This window comes from Populus alba, chromosome 10, assembly GCF_005239225.2.
Source record: "Populus alba chromosome 10, ASM523922v2, whole genome shotgun sequence".
Lineage (NCBI taxonomy): Eukaryota > Viridiplantae > Streptophyta > Magnoliopsida > Malpighiales > Salicaceae > Populus > Populus alba.
In genome coordinates this window covers 15,532,412-15,559,585 of record NC_133293.1, presented here as the reverse complement: position 1 = coordinate 15,559,585, position 27,174 = coordinate 15,532,412, and the positions used below count along the sequence as shown (strand labels likewise).

The following is a 27,174-nucleotide window of genomic DNA, read 5'->3' as shown; positions in this document are numbered from 1 at the left end:
TCAGAGGGAGCGTAATTCATGATTTGGGTAGTCTGCTGAATTGCTTTAGTTGGCCACTGGCTCTGTTTGAAACCTGGTCTTTGTCAACAAAAGTCTGAGATAAGCAGTTAACAGGTTAGTAGGTTACTACTGCCTTTCCTTTTTTGGTTTTTTTTTAGAAGGCGCTTATGTCTCCTCTTGGAATGTGAAAGGAAATCTAGTCCTCTTACAATTGTATCATGATTTTGATCTATTTAAATCAAGTTTCTCCTTCTGCATTCTTGTGTCTTTAAATTTGATTAAATTCACAGATCATATGTTTTCTTAAAAAGTTACCGGCCTTGGGTTATTTCTGACCTGAAGCTGAAAAGTTGACGAGTCACCAGTTGCTTTTTTTCTGACTACACAACTCTAAGTTGATTCATAATAATAAAGTTGCCGCATCAGATTAGAAAATTTAGAATAATTGTAACGCTGAGATCAAAGTGCTATTGTTGTTGATTATCTCAGCAAGACTTGGCCAAGGTTGATTAGAGGCGATTGTTAAAGAGACAGCAGAATTCAGGGTTGGTTTCTGTCAATTGACTGCTTTAAATCACTGCTGGAGCATTGCGTAAGGTTGAAAGAAGTGCAGATGAAATGGAAGAGAAAGAAGATGGAGAGGCTGAAGAAGATGGTGATGAAGAAGACGACGACGACGACGACGACAATGAGGTTGGGCTTCCAAATTATCCTTTATGAAAGCAGTTTTCTAAATGATGCCATATTTTATTTCCTCCAAAGCTGTATCCACTGAGTACCTGAGCTACTTGATTAATTTTTGCAGTTGTTTATAGTAGCTCATGACTATATAGAAAAGTGATGAATCATGCTGGAAAATTGGAAGAACTGTATGCTGGGGATTATGCCTGTTATACATCTAGTTTCAAGTACATTATTCTGTTTTGCATCTTGAAATCACTTGCAAGTTTAGCTCTGATTTTGTTTTTCTGATTAGGATTCCGAGGAGGATGAGCTTGAAGAAACGGAAGAGGAGTTTTTGGAAAGGTATGCAAAAGCAGCCTCTGCCTTAGAGAATGGTATGGTTGTTGAAGAGGGGGATGTGGAAGATCAAGAGCATGAAATTGAGCTGGGTAAGTCTGACTATACATTGTTCTGTAGAAAGTGTAATTACTCGGAGGACATTCTTGTCACTGGGCAGTTGGAGGCCATAGAAAGTGTAATCACAACACAAGATTGTGATGTTGGAACGAGTTGACTAGATTGACTGTCTATAGTCAGATACTGACTTGGTTTTATAATCTACTTAGTAAATGGTTCAAATCCTTTGGAGAGCAACACATCAAAACTAAAGAGGATGCTTCGTTGGTCTCCAATGAAACTAACTTGTTAGATCGTCGATTAGTGATACGATAAGGGAACACTCCCAATATACCCCCCCGTAAATAATCTGACCTGGCAAGTCACTTTTAGCTGTATTTGTCTACTTCGTTTGGAGTTCTGCATCATTTCATGGTTGTCCTTTGTAACAAGTTAAGACAGGATCGTTATGTCCGTGTTGCATCTATTGGGCTTACCATCTCATGGATTTATGTTTCTGTGCAACTTCTGCTGTCAATTTGAGTCGTTTGATGTTTTTTATGGTGGGTTGCAGGTTCTTTGGATGAAGCAGATGAGGAGAAGGTTGTTTTGTCATTGATAGAGAGGTTCCACCACGTCCTCATACAAGGGCATGGTATACCACCCCAGATCATCTCTAATTTCCTGGATGCCTTTCCAAAATTTAGCTGCTTCTTCCAACAATAGGAATTATGGACTCGTTTCAAGAACAATGGTAGGATTTTGTGATATCAAGAGTTGTTGGAGTTGTCCGCTCTTATTTTGTTGGTTTGCTTGATATAATTTTGTCCCATCTCCCAAACCCCAAACTCATGATTGAGATTCATTATTGTATTTTAAAGTATTTTTTTTGATGGATAGAAAATCAAATTTATTATCAAAATAGAGAAATAAAAGTCAGGTGGCCATCAAGCAAAAGACACATCACAGCAATAACATCGTAAATGCTACGGATTGGACGGGCCTCCCTGATGTGATGGGGTCCTTGAGACTTGCGAAAAGGCTCGCTTATGTATCTTTTGCCGAAATCTTCAAGTCATCGAGAATAATAAGTCCATGGGCAACCGTACAGAATCTCTGCTTCAACGATGCAACACGGAGCTGGTTTTGGTCTCGAAATAGTTGCCTATGGAATTTTGGTATGAAGCAAAATAGCTTCCAGGATGTTTCTCTTTTTTAGTGTTTGCCTGTGGTGAAGTTTGGGAATGAAAACCTAATTTTAAGGCTCTTTTTTCGGCTCTCTGTTATCACGTCTAGTTGCCTATCTGAGGAACATTTAAAAAAAAAAAACATTTAGGTGTAAAAATATAATTATTATTTATAGCTCTAATTATAACAAGACACTTGCATGAAGACTAGATTTAAGTTTTTCTCAGTCATATTAAATGTAATTGAAAGTAGAGATTATATAATTTGTTATTTTCTAATTTTATATTTTTAAATATAATAAAAATCAGTCATACCTAAATATAGGTTTTTCTTTTACTAAAAGGTATTATCAAAATTGTAATGGCACTAAAAATGATGAAAATGTAGTTTATTATGTTTTTGACTAAAAGAAAAAACATAATTATTCTTTTAAGTGCTTACCGTGAGGACATGAATTTCTCATATTAGTCGCGTCCATATAAATTAGATAATATCTCATATATTTATATTCTTAAGAAAATAAATGGCCAATCCAATATCTGTTGGAAGTACGATCAACTTGTTATTGTCATTTATTTTATATAACAATTAAATAAAACCATTTAAATCTCATTGTTCAATCCTGAATTGAGATGAAGAAATTGATATCCTAACATGTCAAATGCATATTGCGAGTGAATATCAGAGGGAAGGGCAGATAACTAAGCCCGAGAAGGAAGATCAATAAACTTGATCGTTGACAAATCAACTATTGGTATCACTGGGAGAATCAATTTCATTAGCACAAGATATATCACTTGTCGGCACTAGATGGATGGCATCAGCCAAAATAAACTGAACATGATTTAACTAGCCAGTTAAACTAGCCGGAGTAAACTAAAAATAACCTAAATGTGTTCCCGCACAGGGTTTTATCTCAAATAACTGATTAAGTTAAAGGTCTTCTCAGATTAGCCAGGTGTAAAATTCAGATGACAATATTCAAAACTGCATGGTATTGCAATATCGGAGAATGAATATATATCATAACTTAACTGAAACTCATGATCATAATTAACTTGATTGAAACTCAATTACTTGGAGCTTCAGAATATATTCTGATGCAAATGTCAATAGTCTACACACTGATGTAACTTAAAAAGACAACCAGAGTACTGAAATGAGAAACATAAATTTATAAAAACAACTCTTGTGGAAAGGAAGAAAAGAATGGTGGCAGCATCTACAAAACCCAACATCAAATGCTAGCACGCATTGTTGAGAAAATTTAAAACTCCAGTCCACTAAGCCTGCAATTTCAAAAACGTGAGTTAGAGAATATAACTGAAAAGACCACAATTAGCAGAAAGTGAGCCATTGGAAACTAAACAGAATAAATCAAGTTCTAATAAGAGCGAAGAAAATAGGTGTTATTGTGGCATACCTTGCTAGAAATGTTGTTTGAAAGCCAGTCCAATCCTTCATAAAGCCCTTCTCCTGAAGTGGCACATGTGCTCTGGATATACCTGAAAACATCAACACGAGTTACATGCTTGCTTACGTTTTTGTAGAGCAATCATGATATGGAGGGGTGGTTTAAAATTTTTTTTGAAGAAAAAAGCATGGAGAACAAGGGAAATTTTGATTCCAAATTTGTATTCCTCCAAAAAAAAAAGTGTGCATGTTGTAGCTGGAAGGAGTGGGAGCAGCACTGCATGAAGACTCCCTATTATAAATCGGTGCTTCTCATGCTTTGTAGGGTGAGTGAGAGAGACTCCGAGGGAGAATACTATCAACTTTACCAGTGGCGTTGTCTTAGAGAATGAAGACCGAGTTTATCAGTTATCTCAGCAGCGTTCATTGCATTTGGAAGATCTTGCTTATTTGCAAATACAAGGAGCACAGCATCCCTCAGCTCATCCTGCCCAGAAAAAAAAGGTCATATTATTTCCTCAATCCTAGCACATCACTGCATATAGGTTTATGCAAAATTATAATGTCACTAGTTCCAGTAGCATAAATGGAAGACATATCTGCCCTAGCAAAATCATAAATGGTGAAAAATCAGCAAAGATAGACACCCTCCAACACCTCATTCAACATCCTGTGCAGCTCGTCTCTGGCCTCACCAACTCGATCTCGGTCATTGCTGTCAACCACAAAGATAAGCCCTTGCGTGTTTTGGAAGTAATGTCTCCACAAAGGACGAATCTGAAATCACGCATAAAAGAAAAAATAATTTGCAGACGAGTAATAAAACCACTTCATTTTATTAATCGAAGTTACAAAATTTTAAGTTGAGTTGACCAATAGACATGCACTAAGAAACCCAAAGGGAGCTTTATAAATATGAAACGTCACACAGTTTCTAATCCAACCAAGAGGAAAACGAATGTGTTCGCAAGCAAGGCTATTTATCAACAAGCCCCTGGATGAAAACACACATCAATGACAGACATTGATCATCATCGTTGCATCCTATCCAGCATGCCATTTGCACAGTACTCGGATAAAATCCAGGAAGTTAGAAAGCAAATCCATTCACGTCAACCATGGTTTTACAACGAAATGCAGGTAAATCCACACAATCCCAGCATGATCATTACATTAACAAAATGAAGGGCAATACCTTTTCCAATACACAGTCATACAGAACGACATCATGTACGACAATCCAACCGACCACACAAAACTATTAAATCATACAGCCCACGCCAAACTAGAATGACAAAAAAAAAAAGAAAGAATAATTGGAAGATAATAAAATAAACCAGACAGGTGTGAATTTTACCTTGTCTTGACCGCCAACATCCCAAACAGTGAAGCTTATATTCTTATATTCCACAGTTTCCACATTAAATCCTAAGAGCATATATAAACACAGATCCAACAAAAATCAGCCAATTATTATTATTATTTTTTTTAAATAAAGTTTGTGAATAAAATAACAATTTACCAATGGTAGGGATAGTAGTGACAATTTCTCCCAACTTGAGCTTGTAAAGAATGGTGGTTTTACCAGCAGCATCAAGACCTACCATCAGAATTCGCATTTCTTTCTTCGAGAACAATCGCCCAAGTAATTTCGTGAATGACAGCCCCATCTCGCCTTTCCTCAATTCTTCCTCTTCTGTCACATTCAACTCAATTTTTTAACAGATCCACATCTAATTAAATTCTTCAAAGATCTAATCTAATCTAATGAGATAAGAGAGAATGAGAGAGTTACCGTGGTGTGTCGAGGAGTGAACAGTTTGAGATCCGATTTTCTTCGCTCTCTTTAACAAGGAAAAGCGTTTCCTCTTCTATCTCTCTGTGTTTATTAAAGGGTGACGCGATAGTCGGAGTTAAAAATAACTAACACGGTTTTTCGAATTTCTTTATTTCGGGGCGCCGAGGGAGTCAACGGTCACATTTGTTTTGTTTCATGTGGTCATCCTTTATTTGAAAGCGGGGTGTTAGAATCTGACTTTTAAAATATTTTTTTAAAACAATTATTAAAAAATTATTAATTTTAATATTTAAAAGTTAATTTTTAACATTAATATATCAAAATAATTCAAAATACAAAATAAATTTTAAATAAAAAAATAAATTTTCATCGAAAGCTTTTTAAAACACAATTATAAACAACACTTACATGTATGTTGTTATGGAGTTAATTTAAACTCTTGTTTGGTGTCGTGTTTTAAATGGAAATTAAAAATTTTTTAATTTTTTATTTAAAATAATATTTTTATATTTTTAAATTATTTTAATGTGTTGATATCAAAAATATTTTTTTAAAAATAAAAAAATATATATTAATTTAATAAATTTTCAAATAAAAAAAATAATTATCAACATTCCCTCACTCAGGTGGTACCCGTAGACATACACGTGTCCATTTGAACTTTATTTATCACCCAGCTTTCATAAACTTCTTTTTGGTAATTGTTATTTAGGATGCCAAACGAAGAAACGAATGTAGAAAGAAATTTATGTCATGTCCATAACTCGATTGAGAAATCCAGAACGCTCCGAACAGAAAGCTGTATATAGAACATATAGAGAATAGATATCTGCCACGTTTTTGTCCTTTCTAAAACTCTTACGAAAAAGGAGACAAAACAGCGCCCTTCTGTGCCCACACAAAACAAGATGCCGAAGATTTATTTATCTATGTTTGAATGGCTACCGAGAATTGAGATACTGGTTTCCACGCAAGTGGTCCGTCAGGATTTATTAATGTGTAGAAGATTTCTTCAGGGCTAAGAATTCCTTATTACAAATTAGGATCTCCCATATCATCTGCATGATGCGCTGTCCTTGCCAAAAAATTTCTTCACATGGACGGTCATGGTCATAGACACGTGTGCCTGTCAAACACTAGAAATTCTTTCACTCTCAAAACTGCCTCTCGTAACACTTGGAAGGCAATGATTTAGGGAGAAAATGGGGACTTCTCGGAATCTCACTACCTCTCGGTTCATACAAGTGTGGGTGATAACTGAGGCGCCTTCATGCTTGCCTGACAAGTAATCTCTCTAACAGGAGCAGCAGAAACAGTAATCAAGTAATTAGCTGGTGTTTATTTGAATATTGTTCTACTAAGCGCAACTACAGAAGGCGAGATTTAGAACAAAAGCAGCAAAGAAATTAAATACAAGTGAGAACGTTTTTTACTGAACGAAAACATCATTTTATCAAAGGAACAGTTGCAACCATAACACGATGCCTCGCCAAGAAGTGTTTTATACGTCTCGAAAAAGATTTTAATTGCATATGTTTAGCGAGAAACTGACTACAGAAACTATACCAGAATCAAGACCATACATGAAAAGTTCCTTCCCTGTCTCAAAACAGGAAAGAGGGGAGGACAATGGAAATTGTAAGTAATGTTTTTTGCAGTCCAGGACAAGGAAATCTATAATTCGACAGTATGAACGGAGGAAGATATGCAGAGGACAGATAACAGTGGATTTCAGTTCTACAGATCAAAGCAAGTGCACAAAATGCCCTGGTATGAAAATGTTTATGAATCGTCTATTATTGATAGTCATCTGTTAAACCACTGTAAGACTGAATTGAGTGAAACTTGGAAAAAGGACCTACTTATCAGTTCATTGGTAACAATCATGGTAGTTTCATAGAGTGACATATTTAAGAAACAAGATCCAAACCCTCTGTTGAAGCCCCACCATCCATCTTCCTCGAGGAGAGTCTTCGTTGCCTTGAGTACACAGAAGGTCTCCCAGCACCACAATTATCCATATATAACCATCCAGATATATATAGAGTCACTCCGAATATTTTAAGTTCCAAACGCACAACTATATATTGAAAGAAAAAAAAGATGGTTTTTCCTCCTGTGGACAAAGTAATGCAATAGAAACAGTGAGCGGTAGAATGATACACATTACGTACGTACCTGCAGCCATGTCTTTATGTTATCTACATGAGTAGTGATAATTGAGGAACAAGCATCAGCCACTGTTCCTGCCATAGCCGAAACTGTAACCATTTCCAGATGAGATGGTTTCTTGTCCATACATCCTTAATTACAGCCCATGCTCCTAAAAATGGATAAATTCCAACATCATTTAACATCGCAGTCAGAAATTGCTGGCTTAGATAGCATATAGAGATTACAAGAATTGTTAGATGCACCTCCAAAAGATTTGTTGGGCAGCACCATAGGTACCCCACCAAAGTGCAGATCCCCGGTGACTGAGTTACAGCTGTTAATCCAAAACCTCTAAATAAACCACGGAACCAGGAAGCCCTGCACCTTGACATCAAATGGCCCGCCATAAGATGTAGAGCCCCAGGAAGCCCTGGCACCATTAGTCGTTGGTACATCTAACAAAACATGACTTAAGATTTTGAGGACGTCATGAGACAGCACCTAATGAATTTTTTAAAGTCAATCTCCTGCTCCTCTCATGGTACAATCCTCTTCTCACTGCTCAAACTGCAGCACGAGATGCTATTTTAACAGTAAAGGATCGAGGAAATTTAAACGGTACTGTAGAAGCAGAACTCTTGTGTCATAACAGAAGCAAAAAAATGGGGGTCAAAGATAGGAGGGACTACAAGCCTCAAGCCAAAAGATACGACTACAAGCTTCAAGCCAAGGCAACTTGCACCCAGTAACAAAGTTCCCCGGTATACGCGACTATAATTCTACATATAAACTAACACTGAAATGTTCCTATTCTGAAACATTATTTTATGAGGTTATTTTTACAACTTCCTAGGCCTTTAACAATGTAAAGTGTCAGCTAAGGATGTTAGACCACTTGTTACATAGGATAATAGAGATCGATACGTGCACTTCCCTTTATCTGGTTATCTCTATCACTAGATAAACCATGAATTAGTTATTCAGAATCAAAGTTTTTAGGCAATTATTGATTTGTAACATAGGACATTAAGTGACAAACTAGGAACACATTTATGCTTTCTCTGTTAGAGTAACTCAAACTACAGGATGGATGCTACAGTAAAACGATTCCACCCAAAAAAAAAAGAGCAAATCTCAAAATCCTCTCAAAGATACTGTTCCCAAGAGTACCGAAATAATCCAAAAATATATCATTATTGGACAAATCAAGGCATTGCATTTCAACAGATCTTTTTTATTCCCAATCGAGTGGTAAATATTTGAAGACAAAACAACCTTAGAAAACTAGAAAATGAGTGAACTAATTTACACATCCAAGGGCACATGGTACACACAAGAAACTAGATTTGACAACATGCCTGCGACTCTATTCGCAATGCTGACACGTGTTACTTCAGGCATGTCTCAACCTTCTGTGTATGTCAACATCATATCTTTTGACACTTCAAATGCTGTCAAAGAAAGAACTTCACCAGGAAATGCTCCAATAGCAGAGGTGCCAAAACCTCGAGAAAGGCCTGGAATACCATCATTCCGCAACATGTGTGAGAGACCAGAATCTGCTGCTTGCATTCTAGTCTTCATTGCTGTTGGATGCAATAAGCCTTGCTGAATAGTAAAAAGGACAGCACTAGTAATATGAAACTTTGTCTTGTTCAACATGGATAAAGGCCAGTAATTGGAAGAAAATTTATTTTGTATTTAGCAAAAACACTAGTAGCACCAATGATTGACACAAGCAATAGAAAATCCACGAAGTTAAAAAGATGATGATAAGAACAGATATCTACGTACGCGACTCATCATTGAATAACTATATAAACTGTGAGTTAAACTGCAAGCTCACAGCATGTTTACTAGAAAGGAAACGAGGATGGAGAGGTCATGGAGTCGTTGGCACCCACTTGATGCCGCAACTCGGACATTACTCGATAAAGGCACAAGGCTGACAAAAAGCACCCAGAGAGCCAAAAGACACTATTTAAAGCTTATAAAACAAACCCTAATCAATTCCTGGATGCCGAAAAAAAAATATGATCGAATGATTCTGTGACAGTGCCTGTCGATGAATTCAATCGATTGTCAGAATCCATTAAAAGAAATCGCTCGATGGTAGAGAATCCTTTCATATAATAGAACAACACCATCATCAATGTAATTGCTTAAAAGAAGTACACAACAGAACAGATGCAGATTGAATAACTTTCACAAGTTAATTTATGAGATTAAAATGATTTAACGTTGTTTATTTATTACTAGGCCAGTGCTATTTGCATCCCAGCTGCCACCTCAAGAAGGATCAAAGTGCTATTTTTAACATTACAGCAAAACACCAGAGCAGTAAAGACAAAGCACACTCAACGCTAAAACTCAAAACTAACATAATCTCTAAAAAATAAAAAATAAACCAATTAACTAATAATGAAAAAAAAAAATTAATGCACCGACCTAGCCCGATTGATGTCAGAATCAGCAAGAGCCAACTCAGGAATAGCTGCAACTTCAGTTACGACGGCCATTGATCAACCTCAGGTTTTCATACTGTTTGCAAATGATGTCTGGTTAGAGCCAGGGAACTTTTTAGAAGGCAAAAAAGCTGCCCGGCTATGTCGGTCTTCAAGTGGGGAAATGTTGGCGGCATGTGTTGCTCTTCAGTGTCATTTTTTGAATTTTTATTGAAATGTAGTTTTAAACTGCGTTTTAGAGCCTAACCCAGCTCAGTTTTTTTATATTAAAATAACAGATGTTTTTTAAAAATATTTATTATTTAAAATAAATTAAAATAATATTTTTATTTATTTTTTATATCAATCTATTAAAATAATTAAAAAAATATTTAAAATTAAATTTAAATAAAAAAATTTAAATTTTTTAAAAAATATAATTTAAACTACGATCTCAAATAATTATTAAATTAATTAAATTTGAATGATTTAATAGGTCAATTCACATATTGATTGATCTTACTAAATATAAGAGAGGTTTAATCAAATTAATTGTAATATTTTTTTAATTATATTTAAAACAATGTACTTTTAAATTTTTATAAAAAATAATAATATCATTTTAGATGATATGACAATCATATTTTAGCCAGGTTAAATTTAAGATTGTGTTTGACAATAATAATTAAAAAAGTGTTTGAAAGTATAGTAACGGTTGTAGTTTAAAGTGTATTTTGTTTAAAAAATATATTAAAATAATATTTTTTATTTTAAAAAATTATTTTTTTATATCAATACATTAAAATAATATTAAAAAATAAAAAAAATAAATTTTTAAAAAATACAATTTCAATTGTAATTATCAAACAACGTTAAAAAGTAGAAAGAGTCAAGCGTGCTCTCGAAAAACAAATCAACACGTTGGGGAGTAATTTGTGAAACACATAATGGTTGGGGGTTCAATTGTTAGTCACCCGAAAGAACTCATCATTTTATATATTCTCTCACCCTCCTCACATCGACCGTCAGATTTATCGATTTTCTCAAGTGCCCCACGAAATCACAACCATCAGAGCTTGTCGGCGAAGGTAAAGAATTGATACGGCTAAAAAATACGCGAGTTCATTATGAATCATAGACTGTCGGGCTAACCAATACCTTTTCTCACCTGTAACCCTAAAATCGATCTACACAAATACACAAGTAGGCGGTCTATTTTTCAGACGATTTTCTCATTCGAGTTAGACTAGAGGACTCGAAATCATTATTTTATTTACAAGCTTCTTCTTCTTTTTTAACTCATACCATTCTTTCGTGTAATCCTTTTCCTCATTTACAGACAGTGTAAAAGCTTGGCAGACATCCTCAACAAGGTATTTTGGTTTTTTTTTTTGCAATCGTTTTGAGATGATTTTAATTATTTTTTCGATATCATATAGGGTTTATCTTATCAACTGTTCTGTATTTTCATATCTGTATTTATCTAATACATTCGTTATTAGTATATGAATTGCTTTTTTTTTTTTAATGGTTCGATTTTTATTGAATCCGTGAGCTCACAACCAGTTGAAGAACTTGAAACAAGAATCTTTTGTAATTTAAGCTTTTTTGGATTTTCGAGCTGAGTTTCATTCTCGAAACAACAGAATGCCATAAAAATAGCACGGATGAAGTTGTTGATGGTCACGTTCTCAGATAGTTATGAAAAACTTTTGAATTAATATTGTTTGATTACATAATTGAATCCGGAATCTGTGTTAGATGCCGCTTAAATATTTTCATGTTTGAAAAAATCAATTAATTTGGATGACTTTCAGGTGTTGAATTTCATTTTTGTTTGGTATCTGTAATTATGCACAGTAGTTTTCTCAGGAAACTGTTGAGCTTATGTTGTATTTTTTCGTTTGTTTTCCAATAATCCCACTTGTTTTTGTTTTTTTAATTGTGGTTTGTCTGGTTGTAGATAAATATTAGGCATGGCTACTGCTGAACCAGCTTCAGCTACCGTTGGGCCACGGTATGCTCCAGAAGACCCAACACTTCCCAAACCATGGACAGGACTGATTGATGGAAGTACAGGTCTTTTATATTACTGGAATCCTGAAACCAACATCACACAGTATGAAAAGCCCCCATCTGTGCCGCCACAGTTGCCTCCTGCTCTACCTCCTAATGCTTCTACGCCTAAGTTGGCCCAGATACCCATGGCACACTCATCACAACCAAATGGCTTGGTGGCTCAAGCTGCACAACAGACTATGCAAGCATCACAGCAACAAGGGCAACAGATTAGCCAGTTGCATCAACAATATGGACAAGTAACTTCACAACAGCAGGGTCCCCAAGTAGTGCAGGTTTCTAACCAGCAGGGTGCACCACAGCAAGGTTCACAGTTGGCACAGGCCATTCAACAACCGGGGCAGTTGAGATCAATGCAGCATCCAGGTCAGCATCTGCTGTCCCATGCAGGGCAGCAAATGCCTCAACAAGGAGGTCAGCAGGTAGGACAGTACATTATGCAGCATCAAAGCTTGCAAATGCCACAACCACAAGGACATCAGTATGCATATCAGCAGCCAATGCAGTACATGACATATCAGCAAAACGTGCTTCCACAAGGCCAACAAAGCTCGCAGCAGCAGGCACATCCTAGTGCACAAGGGTTGCAATTTCCTAATCAACATGAATACAAGGCAGCGTTGCCGAAGAGAGAGGAAGTTGAGTTCCAGCAAGGAAATCAAACTGGGTTTTCTCCAACTCGGTTTCAACAGACTGGTGGATCATCCTCTCAAAACCTGTCTTCTGCTGGAAACAATCCGGTTTGCATGCCGCATTCTGGTGTTCAGTTGGGTCAGGCTCAACAGTTTGGTAGCTCTTCTGTTAATATTCAACATCCTCCTTCCATGGTTCAGATGCAGCAAATTGGGACTGATTTTCATCAGCAGCATGGTCCTAGGTTTCAAAATCATATGGGTCCCTCAGTGATGCACAATCAGCAGTCTAATCTGCCCCCTGCTGGGTTAAATATGGGTTATGAGAACAATGCACGTGGTAGGTCTGGCAATGATCATTATATTAATGCTAAAGTGGAAGGGCCTGTGATGAGTCCCCATCAGCCTGAGTTCACAGCTATGTCTAGGGCAAGAAAGCAGCAGGTACATTAGTTTATGCTCTCATTGAGTAAGCTTTGTCTCTAGGAACTGGTTTCAATGAAAGTTTTAGCTTATAAAATGTTTGGAATAAAAAAAGAAGAAAAATCTTTTTGCATCCTAAATAATTGAAAATTGGAAATGCAAACGAGCATTGTTGATGGGTTCATTGATCATGTTCTCTGATCGATTGGCTCATGAGTGAAGATATTGCTTATCCTTTTCAGGATTCAAGGACAGGGAGCGTCCCATTTCAGAATGTCGGACCTGGTCATGGTGGCGGATTTAATGCAGATGGGCATCCCAACCATAATATGTATAGTCATGCAACCAGTGGTCCACCTTTTCCAAACAATGCATTGATGAGACCCTCTTTCATCGAAACTGCAGACATTTCTAACCTCTCGCCTGCTGAAGTTTACCGCCAGGAGCATGAAGTCTCAGCTACGGTCTGTATAATAACTTGACTAGATATTATTATCATGTTGATTTGCTTGTGATAGTCCTCGCCAATCCATTTCAATAAATGCTAAAATAGGCAAGTGGGCGTCACAACTAATGACTCAGCCGGTAATCCATTATAGCATAGTCATAGTAAGCAGAAGGAATTAAAAGCAATAAATGCTAAAATAGGCAAGTGGGCATCACAACTAATGACTCAGCCGGTAATCCATTATAGCATAGTCATAGTAAGCAGAAGGAATTAAAAGCAGAAAATACTAGGCTGTTTGGAATTCATGTAGCTTTTGGATGAATCAGATCATTGATCACCTAGGCTTCGCCAAATTACTTCTTTTGCTTTGTGAAGGTGTGGTTGCTGATGAGCTGAGCACTATCTGACCAAGTTGTATGGATGTGTGTCACCCAGTGACTCGTTATTGGATTTGATATGAGTTATAGAAATGTGATGTTCATGTATTTTTTTTTTATTTCACACATATTTCATTAATTTATGCTATTATGAGGATGGATTTTTAATTGGAATAGTTTATTCTACTAGACCTCATGTAGAGGTCCTCTTCTCTTCTTACATATAAGAGCTGAATGTTTTTAATATGTTCATTATGTTACTTTTTGAAGGGGTTTTTTATAAGTTATTTGTGTTTCTTTCTTCTGTCTTTTCCTTCTTATTTTTTGGTATTTCCCTTTGGGAATTTACCTTTCATTTGGAAAAAGGCTTGTCTGTTTTGGTTTCAGTGTTTCATTCCCATTATTTTGTACCTGATGGCATATTAGTTATTTAGGATTGTTTTTATCTTATACTTGTCTGTACATTGTGTAGGGTGACAATGTTCCTGCCCCATTCATGACTTTTGAAGCCACTGGTTTCCCTTCGGAGATATTACGAGATGTAAGTTCTACTTGTGCCAATATTTTAGGTTATATGTCTTAGGTTTAGAAGAATGAATTTAAGATTTGCTTCTTTCTGTTTTTGAGATGTTCTTGCCTTTTGAATTATTTTAGACTCATAATTTCTCACTTGTCGCAGGTGCGATATTTGCTCCGGAGGAGGAGCATATGTCGTACGCTGCTCTGCTATTGGCATATTTATTCATGCAAGAACTATTCTGATTTTTTGGAGGCTGCAAAATGGACAGTTGGAGCCTTTCCTGTGCATCTTCTAGGAAGGTGGTTGGCCTTTTGTCCAATTCACACCTGATGTGACTGGGATTTGTTGCTTATTGGCTCCGTCTCATATGTCTTTATTGCCCTCTTTAGTTGCTCGAGTTGCTTATGTAAGCAACTGTATACCCATGGATTTTTAGTTTTTTTCTTTTATGTCACAACATGCTATTGATAACCTTTTATATTGTTTTAAGCATGGATAACTTTGATGCGTGTAATTTTATCAGTCTGCTTATCTAGATGCACACTTTTGTTCCAGATACATTCCGCTGGATTCGTATCTCCGACACCAATTCAAGCACAAACATGGCCAATTGCGCTACAAAGTAGGGATATTGTGGCCATTGCCAAAACTGGTTCTGGTAAAACATTGGGCTACTTGATTCCTGCCTTCATTCTTCTTCAACAGCGACGAAATAATGCTCAGAATGGACCTACAGTGTTAGTCTTGGCTCCAACCAGGGAGCTTGCCACGCAAATACAAGATGAGGTGATGAAATTTGGTCGATCTTCTAGGGTCTCTTGCACGGTGAGTCTTCTCTCTGAGAACTATTTATTCACTTTCCTTTGGAATGTTGGTTCATCATATGATTTTGTTCTTTATTGCAGTGCTTGTATGGTGGAGCTCCAAAGATTCCTCAACTGAAAGAATTAGAAAGGGGAGCAGATATAGTTGTGGCAACACCTGGTCGACTCAATGACATCCTTGAAATGAAAAGGATTGACTTTAGGCAAGTTTCACTCCTTGTGCTTGATGAGGCTGATCGAATGCTTGACATGGGATTTGAGCCTCAGATCCGTAAGATTGTGAACGAAATACCTCCTCAAAGGCAAACACTTATGTTCACTGCAACCTGGCCAAAAGAAGTGAGGAAAATAGCAAGTGATCTTCTTGTTCATCCTGTCCAGGTGAACATTGGCAGTGTTGATGTGCTTGCTGCCAACAAGTCAATCACACAGGTAACTTGTAAAGTAGTTCATTTTTTGTTACTTAAATGAGAATGCAATGGAGTAGATTGCAGAATTATGCTTTTTGGGGAAATAAACCTTCCTCTAAATTAATTTTCATCAAATATTTAATATATTTATACTTTATGGTACTAAAAATCACCTTGATGCTTGCTGAATATGTTTCTTTTCTTCTATTCAAAAATTTACAAATGATTTCTCCAAATATTTTTGGATATTTATACGCAAATTTTGTATTTATTATGTTGCAATTTGTATATGGTCCCTTGTTCTTTCTTTAAACAAAATAATGTCTATCTGCAGTATGTTCCCTTATTATTATAAACAAAATAATGTAAATCTGCAGTATGTTGAAGTGGTCCCACAAATGGAAAAGGATCGGCGCTTGGAGCAAATCCTTAGAACACAAGAGAGAGGTTCCAAGGCTATCATTTTCTGCTCTACAAAGAGATTGTGTGACCAGCTTGCACGGAGTATTGGACGGAATTTTGGAGCCGCTGCAATCCATGGAGACAAGTCTCAAGGTGAGAGAGACTGGGCTTTAAACCAATTCCGGAGTGGAAAATCTCCAATTTTAGTTGCCACTGACGTTGCTGCCCGTGGTCTTGATATCAAAGACATAAGGTTAGTCCCTTCCTCCTTTTGAATACATAGATGAGAGTTTAATGGAAGTGGAAGTTTAGGACGGAGATTGTGCTTTTAAAAAATTATGCATATTATTTACTTGTTGGAACATCAAGCACTCTCTGTGGTGATTGTCTGTTGCAAATTGCAATCTTACATCAATTTTCATTTTCTAGGATTGTTATCAACTACGACTTCCCCTCTGGGATTGAGGACTATGTTCATCGAATTGGTAGAACTGGGAGGGCTGGTGCAACTGGGGTGTCATACACCTTTTTCTCTGAGCAGGACTGGAAATATGCAGCTGACCTGGTTAAACTGCTGGAGGGAGCTAATCAGCATGTGCCTGTAGAGGTGCGAGAGATGGCGTTGCGTGGCGGACCTAGCATTGGGAAGGATCGAGGAGGGTTGAACCGTTTTGATGCTGGCAGGGGTGGTGGGCGGTGGGCTTCTGGTGGCCGTGGTGGGATGAGAGATGGTGGCTTTGGTGGTCGTGGTGGGATGAGAGATGGTGGCTTTGGTGGCCGTGGTGGGATGCGGGAAAACAGCTTTGGGGGACGTGGTGGCATGAGGGAAAACAGCTTTGGGGGACGTGGTGGGATGAGGGATGGGAACTTTGGTGGACGTGGTGGGAGAAACGACTTGTTTTCTGGGAGGGAAAACAGAGGAAGGGGATTTGGTGGCTCTGGTGGTGGTCATGCAGGTTGGGGTAGGAATGATCGAGGCCCAAATGATCGTCATAGTTACATGGATGGCCGTGGACGTGGTCATGGAAGATTCGATGGTAGAAGGGATATGACTGATAAGAGCAGGGACAGAAGTTTCAGTAGAAGCCCTGATAGGGCTCGAACACGGGGTTATAGCCGGAGCCGGAGCCGGAGTCGTAGCCGTAGTAGGAGTCGGAGCTGGACCAGAAGCCGCAGCCGCAGCCCTCGACGCAGCCGCAGCCGCAGCCGAAGCCCGCGACACAGCCGCAGCCCCCGACGCAGCCGCAGCCGCAGCCGCAGCCGCATCCGCAGCCGTAGTCCTCAACATGCCGGTAGTCACAGCCGTAGCCCTCGAAGGAGCCCCGACTATGATAGATTTGAAAGGCCTCGAGAAAGAAACATTGATGAGAAGGATATGACAGTTCCAGAATTGAAAGCTTCAGAACAAGAAATGTCTCCAATGTCGCCTGGCACACATGGTAATGCATTTTCTGGAGCAGAGCTGCTGCCAGCCACTGGGAGTGCTGAGCCAGTGCAACAGGAGGCTACAGGAGATCCAGGGCTTCCTTCAGTTGCCGAAGCTTAAGATGTGAAACAATTTACTTCAGTATTTGAGCGGAGAATCCTAGTTTTAGTAATCAAATGGTTTTGGTGGCCCCGTCTTGTCCCCATGCTGGCTTCTCTGGGAATTGGTATAGAAGCAGCGACTTAAGGATCAGCTACCTCGGTGAACAAAATCAATCAAACTTGTCGTATTTTGCATATTGGGTCAGAATGTTGCTTAGTTGAGCTTCAATTTGGCACCCTTTGCTGAGGGGTGAGTTCATCCTCATTTTTATCTCGCCATTGTAGAGACTATTATGAACGTCTTGTTGGGGGTATGATGTGTACTGCTTGGATGAGTTAGTTATGTGTTTGCATTTACTGACAATTCGTGAGTTGAATATCAATATTTGAAAGAGTTATCAGATTCAAGATAAATTCTTTTGTCCTAGTAGAATCAGCTTGTGGTTGTAAGATAACCTAACTTGAACAATCCACTTTTCCTTTGTTTTGTGTTTTTTACTCGTTTGTTTCCTCCTGTGTCCACGTTTTGTTCAACACCTTCAAGGAGTGGCAGTAGTGCGTATTTAAGACTAGGCTGCTGGTAGGCATCACGTGTGTCTGCTATTGTACGCGTCTGCATTCAGGGTTGATCTTTGGGTGGCCAGACCCTTAACTTCGAAAATAACTTCCAACGGAACCCGTGTCTGCTCGAGTACAGACATGAATTTATTATTGCAGAAAAAATACCCGCTGAAGCTTCAGCATAGCTTCCGTTTTAGAATAGAAAGGGCTGGCCTCCTACTTAATTGACGCCACCTTATGTTTTATACTGATAAGGTGACACCCCTCGAGGCTCAAAATTAAATACTAAAAACTTAAAAGGTATCAATAATGTTTTACGTAACAAGAAAACATTGTTGACTAGTTATTTCTTAACAAAAATCATTCGCACGTGTGATGATGATATTTTTATTCTCAGTAGAAATCATTATTCTGAGGGCAATATAGATTTTTTGCAAGACTTTGAATTATGAATTCATTATTGATTAAAAGGAATAACTTGCTTTTTGATATATTTTCAAATCAATATAGACGATAAAAAAACCTAAATTATTTTTAAAAATAAAATTTATTTAACAAAACTCTATGTGCTTTTTTAAAATTTTTCATATTTTATAGCATAATAAAATAACTAAATTATTCTTCAAAAAAAATTATTTAACTAGCGTGTAGGAGTTTTTTGTAATTTCATTACAGTTTAGGATTTCATGGATTGTGAGTTTGGAAATCTAATCTAAGTTTACGAGATTTGTTTGGGTTTGATTTTTTCTTTTCTGTTTTTAACAGTTTCGTCATTCAATATTTATTTAATTGGAGATTAGGCTTTGTAAATTTTTTTTTCTATATAATTTTTCATTGATTTAAAAAATGACTCAAGTTGTTTTTAAGTATTTTTATTTATCGTTTTTTGTTAAATTTAGTTTTTTAAAAGAAACTTTATTTTTAAACTGGGTTAAATTAATTAATTAAATATAAACATGATATGCTTACTGCATGATATTTTATTTGATTTATTTTATAGGTCATTGCTTTGACAACGTATAGCCTTTCACAACGATGTTATAACTATCTTTGTGAGATTTTTTGGGTCATGAAATGGTCTTGGTCATTGCTTTGACAATGTGTAGCCTTTCAAAACTTTGTTATAACTGTCTTGGTCATTGCTTTGACAACATGTAGCTTTCACAATGATGTTATAAATGTCTTGGTGAGAATTTTTTGATTGCGAGATAGTGTCCATGACAGAGTGAAAATGAGTTTTCAGCATGCTTTTCTTTTTTCTTCTTCTAAGAATAATAATTAACAACTTGTTTTTTATAATTAATTTATTGTCTATTTTTTTTGTCAACTTTATTTATTGTCAATGTTTTTTTAATTATGTTATTAAATTAACCAAACTTATTAAACCCAATCAAAGTTTCAAAATTTTCTTACGTGGGGTAAGAATATTTTTGATTATGGTATGTATTTTTTAAGATAATAATAATATATTTTACAATTACCAATAATTTTTAATACTCGTGATAATTTTTAAAATTTAAGAATATTTCTACCAAATCAAATAGTTCGACATGAATTCGTTTTTTTATGCATGACTGGATTTCATAAAGACAATCCATTCAATATGATTACAAGGAAGACTAAAAGACTCGACGTTTTTAATACAGCACCAGACTCTAAACATCGCGTTTTTATCCGACTACTTGACTTTTTTTTTTGTTAACATGGTCCTTTCACGATAAGTTGAAGTAGAATCAGGCATGATGGTATTTTTCGACGGGATTGTTTTGGGTCTAGGTATGCCTGAGAATAAAAAATATTTGAAAATATAATTATATTTTTATTTTTTTAAAAGTTATTTTTTTATTAATATTTTGAATCGTTTTGATGTGTTAATTTAAAAATAATTATTTAAAATAAAAAAAATATTATTTTGATGCATTTTAACATGAAAAATACTTTAAAAAACAACCACAACTATACTTCTAAATCAACCCAAAATATTAAGCCTGATTAGCTAATAGTTTGGAGAAATAAAATACAATTTAATTTGATGAAAACAATTGAATATCCGGGAAACGAATTTAAAATTAAAATAATTTTCCACCCCTTTTCTCAAAGATAGAGATTGAAGTGGAGTACTAGTTGACGTCTGAACGATGTCACCGTGATAGTTGATACGGTGGTGTGGGCGCCTTTCTCCGGGGTGCAGTGACGGTCTTTTTTTTAGTGTTTTTGGAATTATTTCAGCAACAGTGATTCGGTGTAACTCTGATCATCCATTATTTTTTTTTTCTTCTCCTGTCTTTTATTCTCTTTTTATCATTTTTTTTTCATGCTTGACCCCCTTCGAGATAACAAAGCGACTTTTGTTTTTTTTTTTTAAAAAAAAAAAACTTGATTTTTATATTTATTTAATTTTTAATTTATTAAAAATTAATCTTCGTAACTTTTTTAGGGAAATTTCAATTTCATACTTCCACTTGAATAATAAATTTAACAGGATTAATTTAAGCCGACTTAAATTAATTTTTAGTTTGTTTATTTATTTATTTTTAATTTTATTATTCAATATTGGATTGGTTGAGAGTTAACCTTCAAATTTTTTTTTAATTTACTTTTTATGAAATTATCTCTATCTCACGATCTAGATTATTGATTTTACAGATTCACCCATATTGGCTTGAATTTTTTTTATTTATTTTAGAATTGAATATATTTTTCCTTCTTGTTTTTTAGCATTGAGTTCTTTGAGAAATTGTAATTTATTTTTTATAAAGTTATTGTAATTTTATGGCTGGAGTAATATAATTTACGAGTTAATCAATATTAATCTAGGTTATTTAATAGGTCACAGCCTCAATATATTATTTATTATTTTTAAAAGGTATTTTTTATTATTCACTGTATTTTTAGATATGGTTATTTTTTATATATATAAAAAGCATGTTAACGATGATTTTAATACTTTAAAAAAATTCTAATCCAGTTGCGGCGTAGCATGAATCGAGAACCTAGTTATTATCCTTGAGAGAGATATCAATATTATTTACCATGTCGATGCTGGTTTTTCAAACGATTTTTAATTTTTTTTTTTTTTATGGAACAAGAATTAAAAGGTCCTGCATTATATAAAAAAAAGAAAAATAAAAGCAGGAACAAGAAATTAGTAAAGAACGGGACATCTTTGTCAATGTACACAATATGCCCAAATGGAGTGGGGGAAATAATTTCCGGGTAAAGGAGGGAAATTCAGCCGAACAAAATTGCGATAATGCTACGGTGACAACCGGTGATCATAGCAACAGTCACCGTAAAGAATCACTTTCCCAAGAGGAAACATTCCTTGCAAATTATTCTACCGTTTATGTTAACTGCCGTGAACTTTATCAAATCTTGCCGTTTAACCTGGATACCCTTTCCACTTTCCCGCGAACCTTCCACGAGATACTGTCCTCTCTAGGGCGGTTGGTTGGTAACTGCGTTTAAAACGGTATTTTTTGAAAAACATTTTAAATTAATTTTATTTATTATTTCGATGTTTTAAAATCTAAAAATAATATTTTATAAATAAAAATATAATATTTTAATATATTTTTAAACAAAAAAATATTATAAAAAATAACTATCATCAAATCTCAAAACACTCGTATAAATTTCGTTCAATAAAAAACAAATCTAATCCACACAGAAAAAGAGAAAAATAAAAATAAAAAAAAAAAAATTTATTATTGGATGCGAATCTTTCGTCCCTCTCTCTCTCTGGTTTCTTAACACCCAAAAAACCGCCCTTTCAATTCCTTTCTCCCTTTCTATTTATAGGGTTAGGGTTTTTTAGTCGCGTTAACTTTGATTTTTTTCTTTTTTCTTTTTAAATAGAAGAAGAGAATGTTCCAAATGCCCCTCGCTTCTCTCTCAAAATTTCAAAATGGAGAAATTTCAAGGTCAAGTATGGCTTGATTGTTCTTCTCTCTTCTCTGGTAATTAATTTAATTAATTATTTCACACTCTTTGCATATCTTTTGCGTGCTCCTTTTTATTCACTTTGCGTCCTTCAAGTTTCTATTATTTATTCCTTGGAATGATCTAAATAAGCTTTTATTTTAAGCTCACTTAAAGAGTTATCTTTCCTAGTATTTGATTGTTGGAGATTAAAGATAGCTTTATTTTTTTGTTTTTAATTTTTATTGAATTAAATATTTAATTGGTGAGTAGATATTTTCCATTATTTACTTTTTTTTGGGGCTTTTTGTATGAATTGAAGAGTTTTCTTTTCAGTATTTTGTTTCTGTTTGCGTGTTTTAGGCTTTTCTTTTCAATTAATTCGAGAAGTTTTTTTGGTGGACTTACTTATTTAGTTGAGTGTTGGCTTGGCTCTTCTTTGATAATTATTGAGATGCCCCGATTTTTTTTGGGGTGTAATCGACCTGCTGAATTGGTCTCTCCTTGTTTTGAAATTAATAGGCATACGTGGTATGATTTCTATGCCGTCTTTTCTTTGCGAGAAAGCAGGAATTGAAAAATTGAAGAATATTTTGCTGCTTGATTATTTTTTCTTTATAATTGCTTAGTGTTATTTCAGAGTTCAATATATGCTAGCTTAGTCTCGTATTGAGTTTTGGATTGGTTCCTACCTACTTGGTCAATGCTTAAGATTTGTTATCTATCTATTTCTTCAGGGGTGGCAGTCTTGGAATGGATATATATAATGTTTCTGGACATGAAAATGCAGAAACTTATTTGGTATTTTCTTTTAAATAATCTGCGGTTTTACCTTATTAAAAGAAACTTGGTCAAATTAATTTCCAATAGCTCTCTATATGACAATGAGTATTTTTTCCTCCTTTGGTTATTTCTGATCTCTTGGTGACATTTTCACATGTCTTGGATTTTAGATTCAAGGTGCTGAGATAAACCCCATTTTGACAAGTCCAGTTTTTGAGCAAGTAGAAACCATGTACAACGAAGGAACCCCTGAGTTTGTTGCAGGTCAGGGCTTGTTTTATCCTGCTGCCACCAACTATGGTTACTACTGTACAGGTAAATTTAACTGTTACTGTTTGAATATCTTATTGTGATGCTTTATGATGTGATGTCTCATTTGTGCACTGTATTGATTGAATGTGGTCAGGATTTGAAACACCCGTTGAATGGGAGGACCATCAAAAGATTTTTGGTGTAGATGGTCCAGAAATCCAGTATGCGGTGAGTGAAATCCCTCTCCCTCTCCTACCTTTGTGTACACACATGCTTCTGAATAATGTTCTGATATTCAAAATGTCCATTTAATCTCCTGCAGGGTGCACAAACTGAAAGTTTACCTTATGTATATTATACACCTAGCTATGGACATGCACAGTCTCCATATAACCCTTACAATCCTTACATACCCGGTGCTATGGTAGGGATTGATGGATCGTATGCTGGGGCACAACAGTATTACACAATCTCCCCTTATCAGGACCCTGTATCGTCATCTGGCTATATTTCTGTTGCTGTTCAACCAGAAGTCTTCCCATATGGTTTGGCAGATCCTTTGGTAGATAATGGCATGGAACGCAGTAGTAGACCTGATGGGAGAAGTTTAAAGCATGACGTTTCTTCATCATCTGCAGCCTTTGCTAGAAACGTCCCAAGACCTGCTTCAAACCAGACTAATTCTTTGTACAGGATATCTGAAGGGCCAAAAGCTAATGTTGGACCAAGTAAGCAACCAATGACACATGGAGGTGTTTCTTCTGGTAGCATTCTTACTCAAACTTCATCACATGTGCTTCAGGTATGATTTATTGCATAAATAAGATAACATTATGCTTCCTATAAAGAATGAAAGTTGTTGGAAAGTTGCATGTTATTTTTCACTCTTGTGGTAAGGTTTGTGCTACGACATACTCATGTCAATATTGGCTAGATTGATTTATAATGTTGGTGCATTTCAGTGCTTTCTTTCATCAATAATTAATTTGGTCTTGAACTGATTGTTGTTGGATTTTGTTGAGAATCTTTCAAAATGTTTCTGCTTAACAGGGTAGAAGTGCTTCTGGTCCCATGCGTCCTTCTGACAAAATTTCAAATAGCAAAGTTCAATCTCATCAAAACCAATTAGAAATCAGTCTCCCTGTCAACAATGGATTTTCTAATTTTGGATCAAGTGCTTATGGCCGAACCTCAGCGGATAAACTTCGATCGAAGACTCATGATGGCAGAACTCTCAGTGATCTGAATGGAAATGCAGAGCTGTTGGGTGAGCAGAACCGGGGACCTAGGACAAACAAGTCAAAAAATCAACTGGCAGTTAAAGCCTACACAGCCAAAGTGGGAGATAATAACGGGCTAGGAAACGTCGTTATACAGACTGATCAGTACAACAAGGATGATTTCTCAATTGATTATTTAGATGCAAAGTTTTTTGTAATAAAATCATATAGTGAGGATGATGTGCACAAGAGCATCAAATATAATGTTTGGTCATCCACACCTCATGGAAACAAAAAGCTGCAGACTGCATTTGAAGATGCACAGAAACTAGCTGTGGGAAGACCTAGAGGCTGCCCTATCTTTCTGTTCTTTTCTGTGAGTTCTATGTTAATAGATCCCTCTTTGATTTTTTAATGTTTTCTTATTCGATTATTGTTTCCTGCTGATTCAATCCTGTCTTTATACAGGTTAATGCAAGTGGTCAATTCTGTGGTGTTGCAGAGATGATTGGCCCGGTGGACTTTCATAGAGATATGGACTTTTGGCAGCAAGATAAATGGAGTGGGAGCTTTCTTGTCAAGTGGCATATTATTAAAGATATACCAAACTCAAGCTTTAGGCACATCATATTGGAGAATAATGAGAACAAGCCAGTAACTAACAGCAGAGACACCCAAGAGGTATGCGTGGGTTTCTTTTTCGTTATGGCTGGTGTGCTTACACAATGCATTAAACGTTTGTTTATGTACAAACTTATACAAAAGCTCCTCTTGATTTATTGAAATTACTATAGGATATTTCTATTCTTCTATATTTCTTTTTATAGTGGCTTTGTGGGAGACAACATGGATTTAATATTATATATTAAACGAGAATCTCCCTTTTATTACTTCATAAAAGTTTGAGCTGGCTATCTTGCCTCGAGAGAAAAAAAAAAAAAAAACCAAGAAAGAAAAAGTGGTTATTTTAGTTATCTATTTTATTCTCTTTCATGGTTATGTTTTTTTGCTAAGTTTACATTTCTTCCCCTTTTCTCTTAGAGATTATGTCTGATAAAATGCCTTTTGCTGGTTATTTCTTCTAATTGGATTTCTATTTCTCGCAGATAATGTATAAGCAAGGTTTAGAGATGCTGAAAATATTCAAAAATCACCCACTTAGGACTTCTATACTTGATGACTTCATGTACTATGAGAATCGCCAGAAAATTATGCAGGAAGAAAAAGCTAGGCTTATGTTTAAAAGCTTCCGATCTCCATTGTTCGTACCTGCATTAAATCCTGCCATCGAACTAAATGGTCTCGTGCAGCAGCCACCACACAAAGATGAGAGGATGAAGCATAATGATCTTAACAACTCGAAGAAAACTGATGGAAACAAATACGAAAAGATTATGAATCCAAATGATTGCAACAGCTGGAAGAAAGTTGAGACAAACAAAGATGAGAAGATTATAGATCATGATGATCTTCACAGCTTCAAGAACACTGGGACCTCTGCCATCGAGCAACTTTCTTCAGATTCAGACGTTACCATTTCAAGCACGGGCAAAGATTCTGGGCAAGTTACAGTGGATGCAGATGGTGATATTGGATCTGTGCTAAAGATCGGCTCACTTGATATAAATCCGAAACGGACTGAATCTAATTCCTTGCTGAGTGCTGCTAACAAATCTGCTGAGATTGTCACAGTAGGATCAATGCCTGTTAAAGTTAATGGAATGACTGAATCTTCTGGTTTTCTAACAGTGGGTACTATCTCCCTTGATCCTAGGTCTGTACAACTGGACAAAGATGGCCCTGTTGGTAAACAGGGGTCTCAGTACTGATGACATAGAAGGTTTGCAATTAACTGTTTTCTTGCGTTGTTTCGACATAGTAGTTTTCGCGTAGCATATCAATGTAAGTGGAAAATATGGGAATGTGGGCAATAGAAGTTGGCAAATTTGGATTGTTTCCGTCAAACCTTTTTCTTTTGCTTCTTGCCCCATATTTACTTTATTTGAAGCAGTTGTTTGTATCTTCCAATTGTTTGTTTTGGTTTTATGTGGGGTAGGGTGGTTGTTATTGCTGCTTTTAAAGGAAAATTACCACACAACCTTACCTCTAATTAAAGATACAAAGAAGTCTGTCATGGGCAAATTACGTTTGATTAAATTTCAAATTTGTTTGTTCTTGCTGTGTCTTTCTGTATAATGTATCCTTTGAATTTGTGGAAATGCCGGAAGTTCTTTCTTTTTAAGATGTGCATAAAATGAGTAAGAGCTGGTTGATAGCGAGTCACTCTATCGTCACTCCTTGTGTGAAATAAGAGCTGCACGCAGTCCTTTTTTAATTTACCTGGTGGCGGGGCTCAACAGCTTGTTTTACAGCTACTCGAGTACTTGAAGCAACGGAGAGGTTGTTCTTGGGAGTTAGAAGCTGATTGGAGGCTTAAACGGCTGGGAAGTGCAGTCTAATTATCAGAAAATGTGGTTCCATTGAGAACTGAATATGGCCCCTTGGATGTATTTTTCGTACTCCGTCCATGATTCAGGCTGTTTATATTCATTCTCGTCATGATGTATACTTTCATGAGCTTAGAAGTTAATTCCATGGAATGACACTGCTTAGCCAAGGATTAGTTAATTGATAAGGGTTTTTTTTTTTGTTGGATGAAATAGAGCATTAGGTTATACACGAGGGGCTAATTTTTGGGTGTTCCACAGTTAAATTCATTTAGGTCAGTCAGAGTGTAGT

At 36.0% G+C, this 27,174-nt stretch overlaps 4 protein-coding genes across 8 annotated transcripts; 3 read left to right on the top strand and 1 right to left on the bottom strand.

The window, feature by feature from the left end:
- The first annotated feature begins 615 nt into the window (after positions 1 to 615).
- On the top strand, positions 616 to 1,994 carry LOC118043254 (uncharacterized). Its single transcript, XM_035051159.2, has 3 exons — positions 616 to 693; positions 977 to 1,112; positions 1,634 to 1,994. Exons 1-3 carry the CDS (start codon positions 619 to 621, stop codon positions 1,783 to 1,785), a joined length of 363 nt encoding a protein of 120 aa, XP_034907050.1. The 5' UTR covers positions 616 to 618; the 3' UTR covers positions 1,786 to 1,994.
- Positions 1,995 to 3,297: 1,303 nt separating this feature from the next.
- Positions 3,298 to 5,614, bottom strand: LOC118043253 (ADP-ribosylation factor 1). 2 transcript variants are annotated; one of them, XM_035051157.2, is made up of 7 exons: positions 5,456 to 5,614; positions 5,183 to 5,356; positions 5,018 to 5,088; positions 4,318 to 4,437; positions 4,029 to 4,147; positions 3,671 to 3,752; positions 3,298 to 3,536 (listed from the first exon to the last, which is right to left on the bottom strand). In XM_035051157.2, exons 2-7 carry the CDS (start codon positions 5,328 to 5,330, stop codon positions 3,531 to 3,533), a joined length of 546 nt encoding a protein of 181 aa, XP_034907048.1. In that variant the 5' UTR covers positions 5,331 to 5,356; positions 5,456 to 5,614; the 3' UTR covers positions 3,298 to 3,530. The 2 variants fall into 2 exon arrangements, with proteins under 2 accessions (XP_034907048.1, XP_034907049.1); XM_035051158.2 differs by having other exon boundaries at positions 5,183 to 5,353; positions 5,456 to 5,604.
- A 5,520-nt stretch (positions 5,615 to 11,134) lies between these two features.
- On the top strand, positions 11,135 to 18,196 carry LOC118043251 (DEAD-box ATP-dependent RNA helicase 40). Its single transcript, XM_035051156.2, has 8 exons — positions 11,135 to 11,429; positions 12,020 to 13,211; positions 13,433 to 13,654; positions 14,488 to 14,556; positions 15,091 to 15,360; positions 15,441 to 15,791; positions 16,147 to 16,424; positions 16,601 to 18,196. The coding sequence occupies exons 2-8, from the start codon at positions 12,033 to 12,035 to the stop codon at positions 17,715 to 17,717; spliced, it is 3,486 nt and encodes a 1,161-aa protein (XP_034907047.1). The 5' UTR covers positions 11,135 to 11,429; positions 12,020 to 12,032; the 3' UTR covers positions 17,718 to 18,196.
- Positions 18,197 to 21,910: 3,714 nt separating this feature from the next.
- On the top strand, positions 21,911 to 26,616 carry LOC118043250 (YTH domain-containing protein ECT4). 4 transcript variants are annotated; one of them, XM_035051152.2, is made up of 8 exons: positions 21,911 to 22,182; positions 22,918 to 22,981; positions 23,134 to 23,278; positions 23,370 to 23,443; positions 23,538 to 24,017; positions 24,266 to 24,811; positions 24,904 to 25,116; positions 25,542 to 26,616. In XM_035051152.2, the coding sequence occupies exons 1-8, from the start codon at positions 22,127 to 22,129 to the stop codon at positions 26,262 to 26,264; spliced, it is 2,301 nt and encodes a 766-aa protein (XP_034907043.1). In that variant the 5' UTR covers positions 21,911 to 22,126; the 3' UTR covers positions 26,265 to 26,616. The 4 variants fall into 4 exon arrangements, with proteins under 4 accessions (XP_034907043.1, XP_034907044.1, XP_034907046.1 ...); XM_035051153.2 differs by having other exon boundaries at positions 21,911 to 22,218; XM_035051155.2 differs by lacking the exon at positions 22,918 to 22,981.
- Positions 26,617 to 27,174: the final 558 nt, after the last annotated feature.

Excerpts from the sequence above, each read along its gene's own strand:
- LOC118043254 (XM_035051159.2), top strand. The coding sequence starts at position 619 with ATGGAAGAGAAAGAAGATGGAGAGGCTGAAGAAGATGGTGATGAAGAA. Across the intron at positions 694-976 it reads ACGACGACGACGACAATGAG|GATTCCGAGGAGGATGAGCT; the intron begins GTTGGGCTTCCA and ends TTTTCTGATTAG. Across the intron at positions 1,113-1,633 it reads AGAGCATGAAATTGAGCTGG|GTTCTTTGGATGAAGCAGAT; the intron begins GTAAGTCTGACT and ends GGTGGGTTGCAG.
- LOC118043253 (XM_035051157.2), bottom strand. The coding sequence starts at position 5,330 with ATGGGGCTGTCATTCACGAAATTACTTGGGCGATTGTTCTCGAAGAAA. Across the intron at positions 5,089-5,182 it reads CACTACTATCCCTACCATTG|GATTTAATGTGGAAACTGTG; the intron begins GTAAATTGTTAT and ends ATATGCTCTTAG. Across the intron at positions 4,438-5,017 it reads ATGTTGGCGGTCAAGACAAG|ATTCGTCCTTTGTGGAGACA; the intron begins GTAAAATTCACA and ends GCGTGATTTCAG.
- LOC118043251 (XM_035051156.2), top strand. The coding sequence starts at position 12,033 with ATGGCTACTGCTGAACCAGCTTCAGCTACCGTTGGGCCACGGTATGCT. Across the intron at positions 13,655-14,487 it reads AGCATGAAGTCTCAGCTACG|GGTGACAATGTTCCTGCCCC; the intron begins GTCTGTATAATA and ends TACATTGTGTAG. Across the intron at positions 14,557-15,090 it reads CTTCGGAGATATTACGAGAT|ATACATTCCGCTGGATTCGT; the intron begins GTAAGTTCTACT and ends CTTTTGTTCCAG.
- LOC118043250 (XM_035051152.2), top strand. The coding sequence starts at position 22,127 with ATGTTCCAAATGCCCCTCGCTTCTCTCTCAAAATTTCAAAATGGAGAA. Across the intron at positions 24,018-24,265 it reads CTTCATCACATGTGCTTCAG|GGTAGAAGTGCTTCTGGTCC; the intron begins GTATGATTTATT and ends TCTGCTTAACAG. Across the intron at positions 25,117-25,541 it reads ACAGCAGAGACACCCAAGAG|ATAATGTATAAGCAAGGTTT; the intron begins GTATGCGTGGGT and ends TATTTCTCGCAG.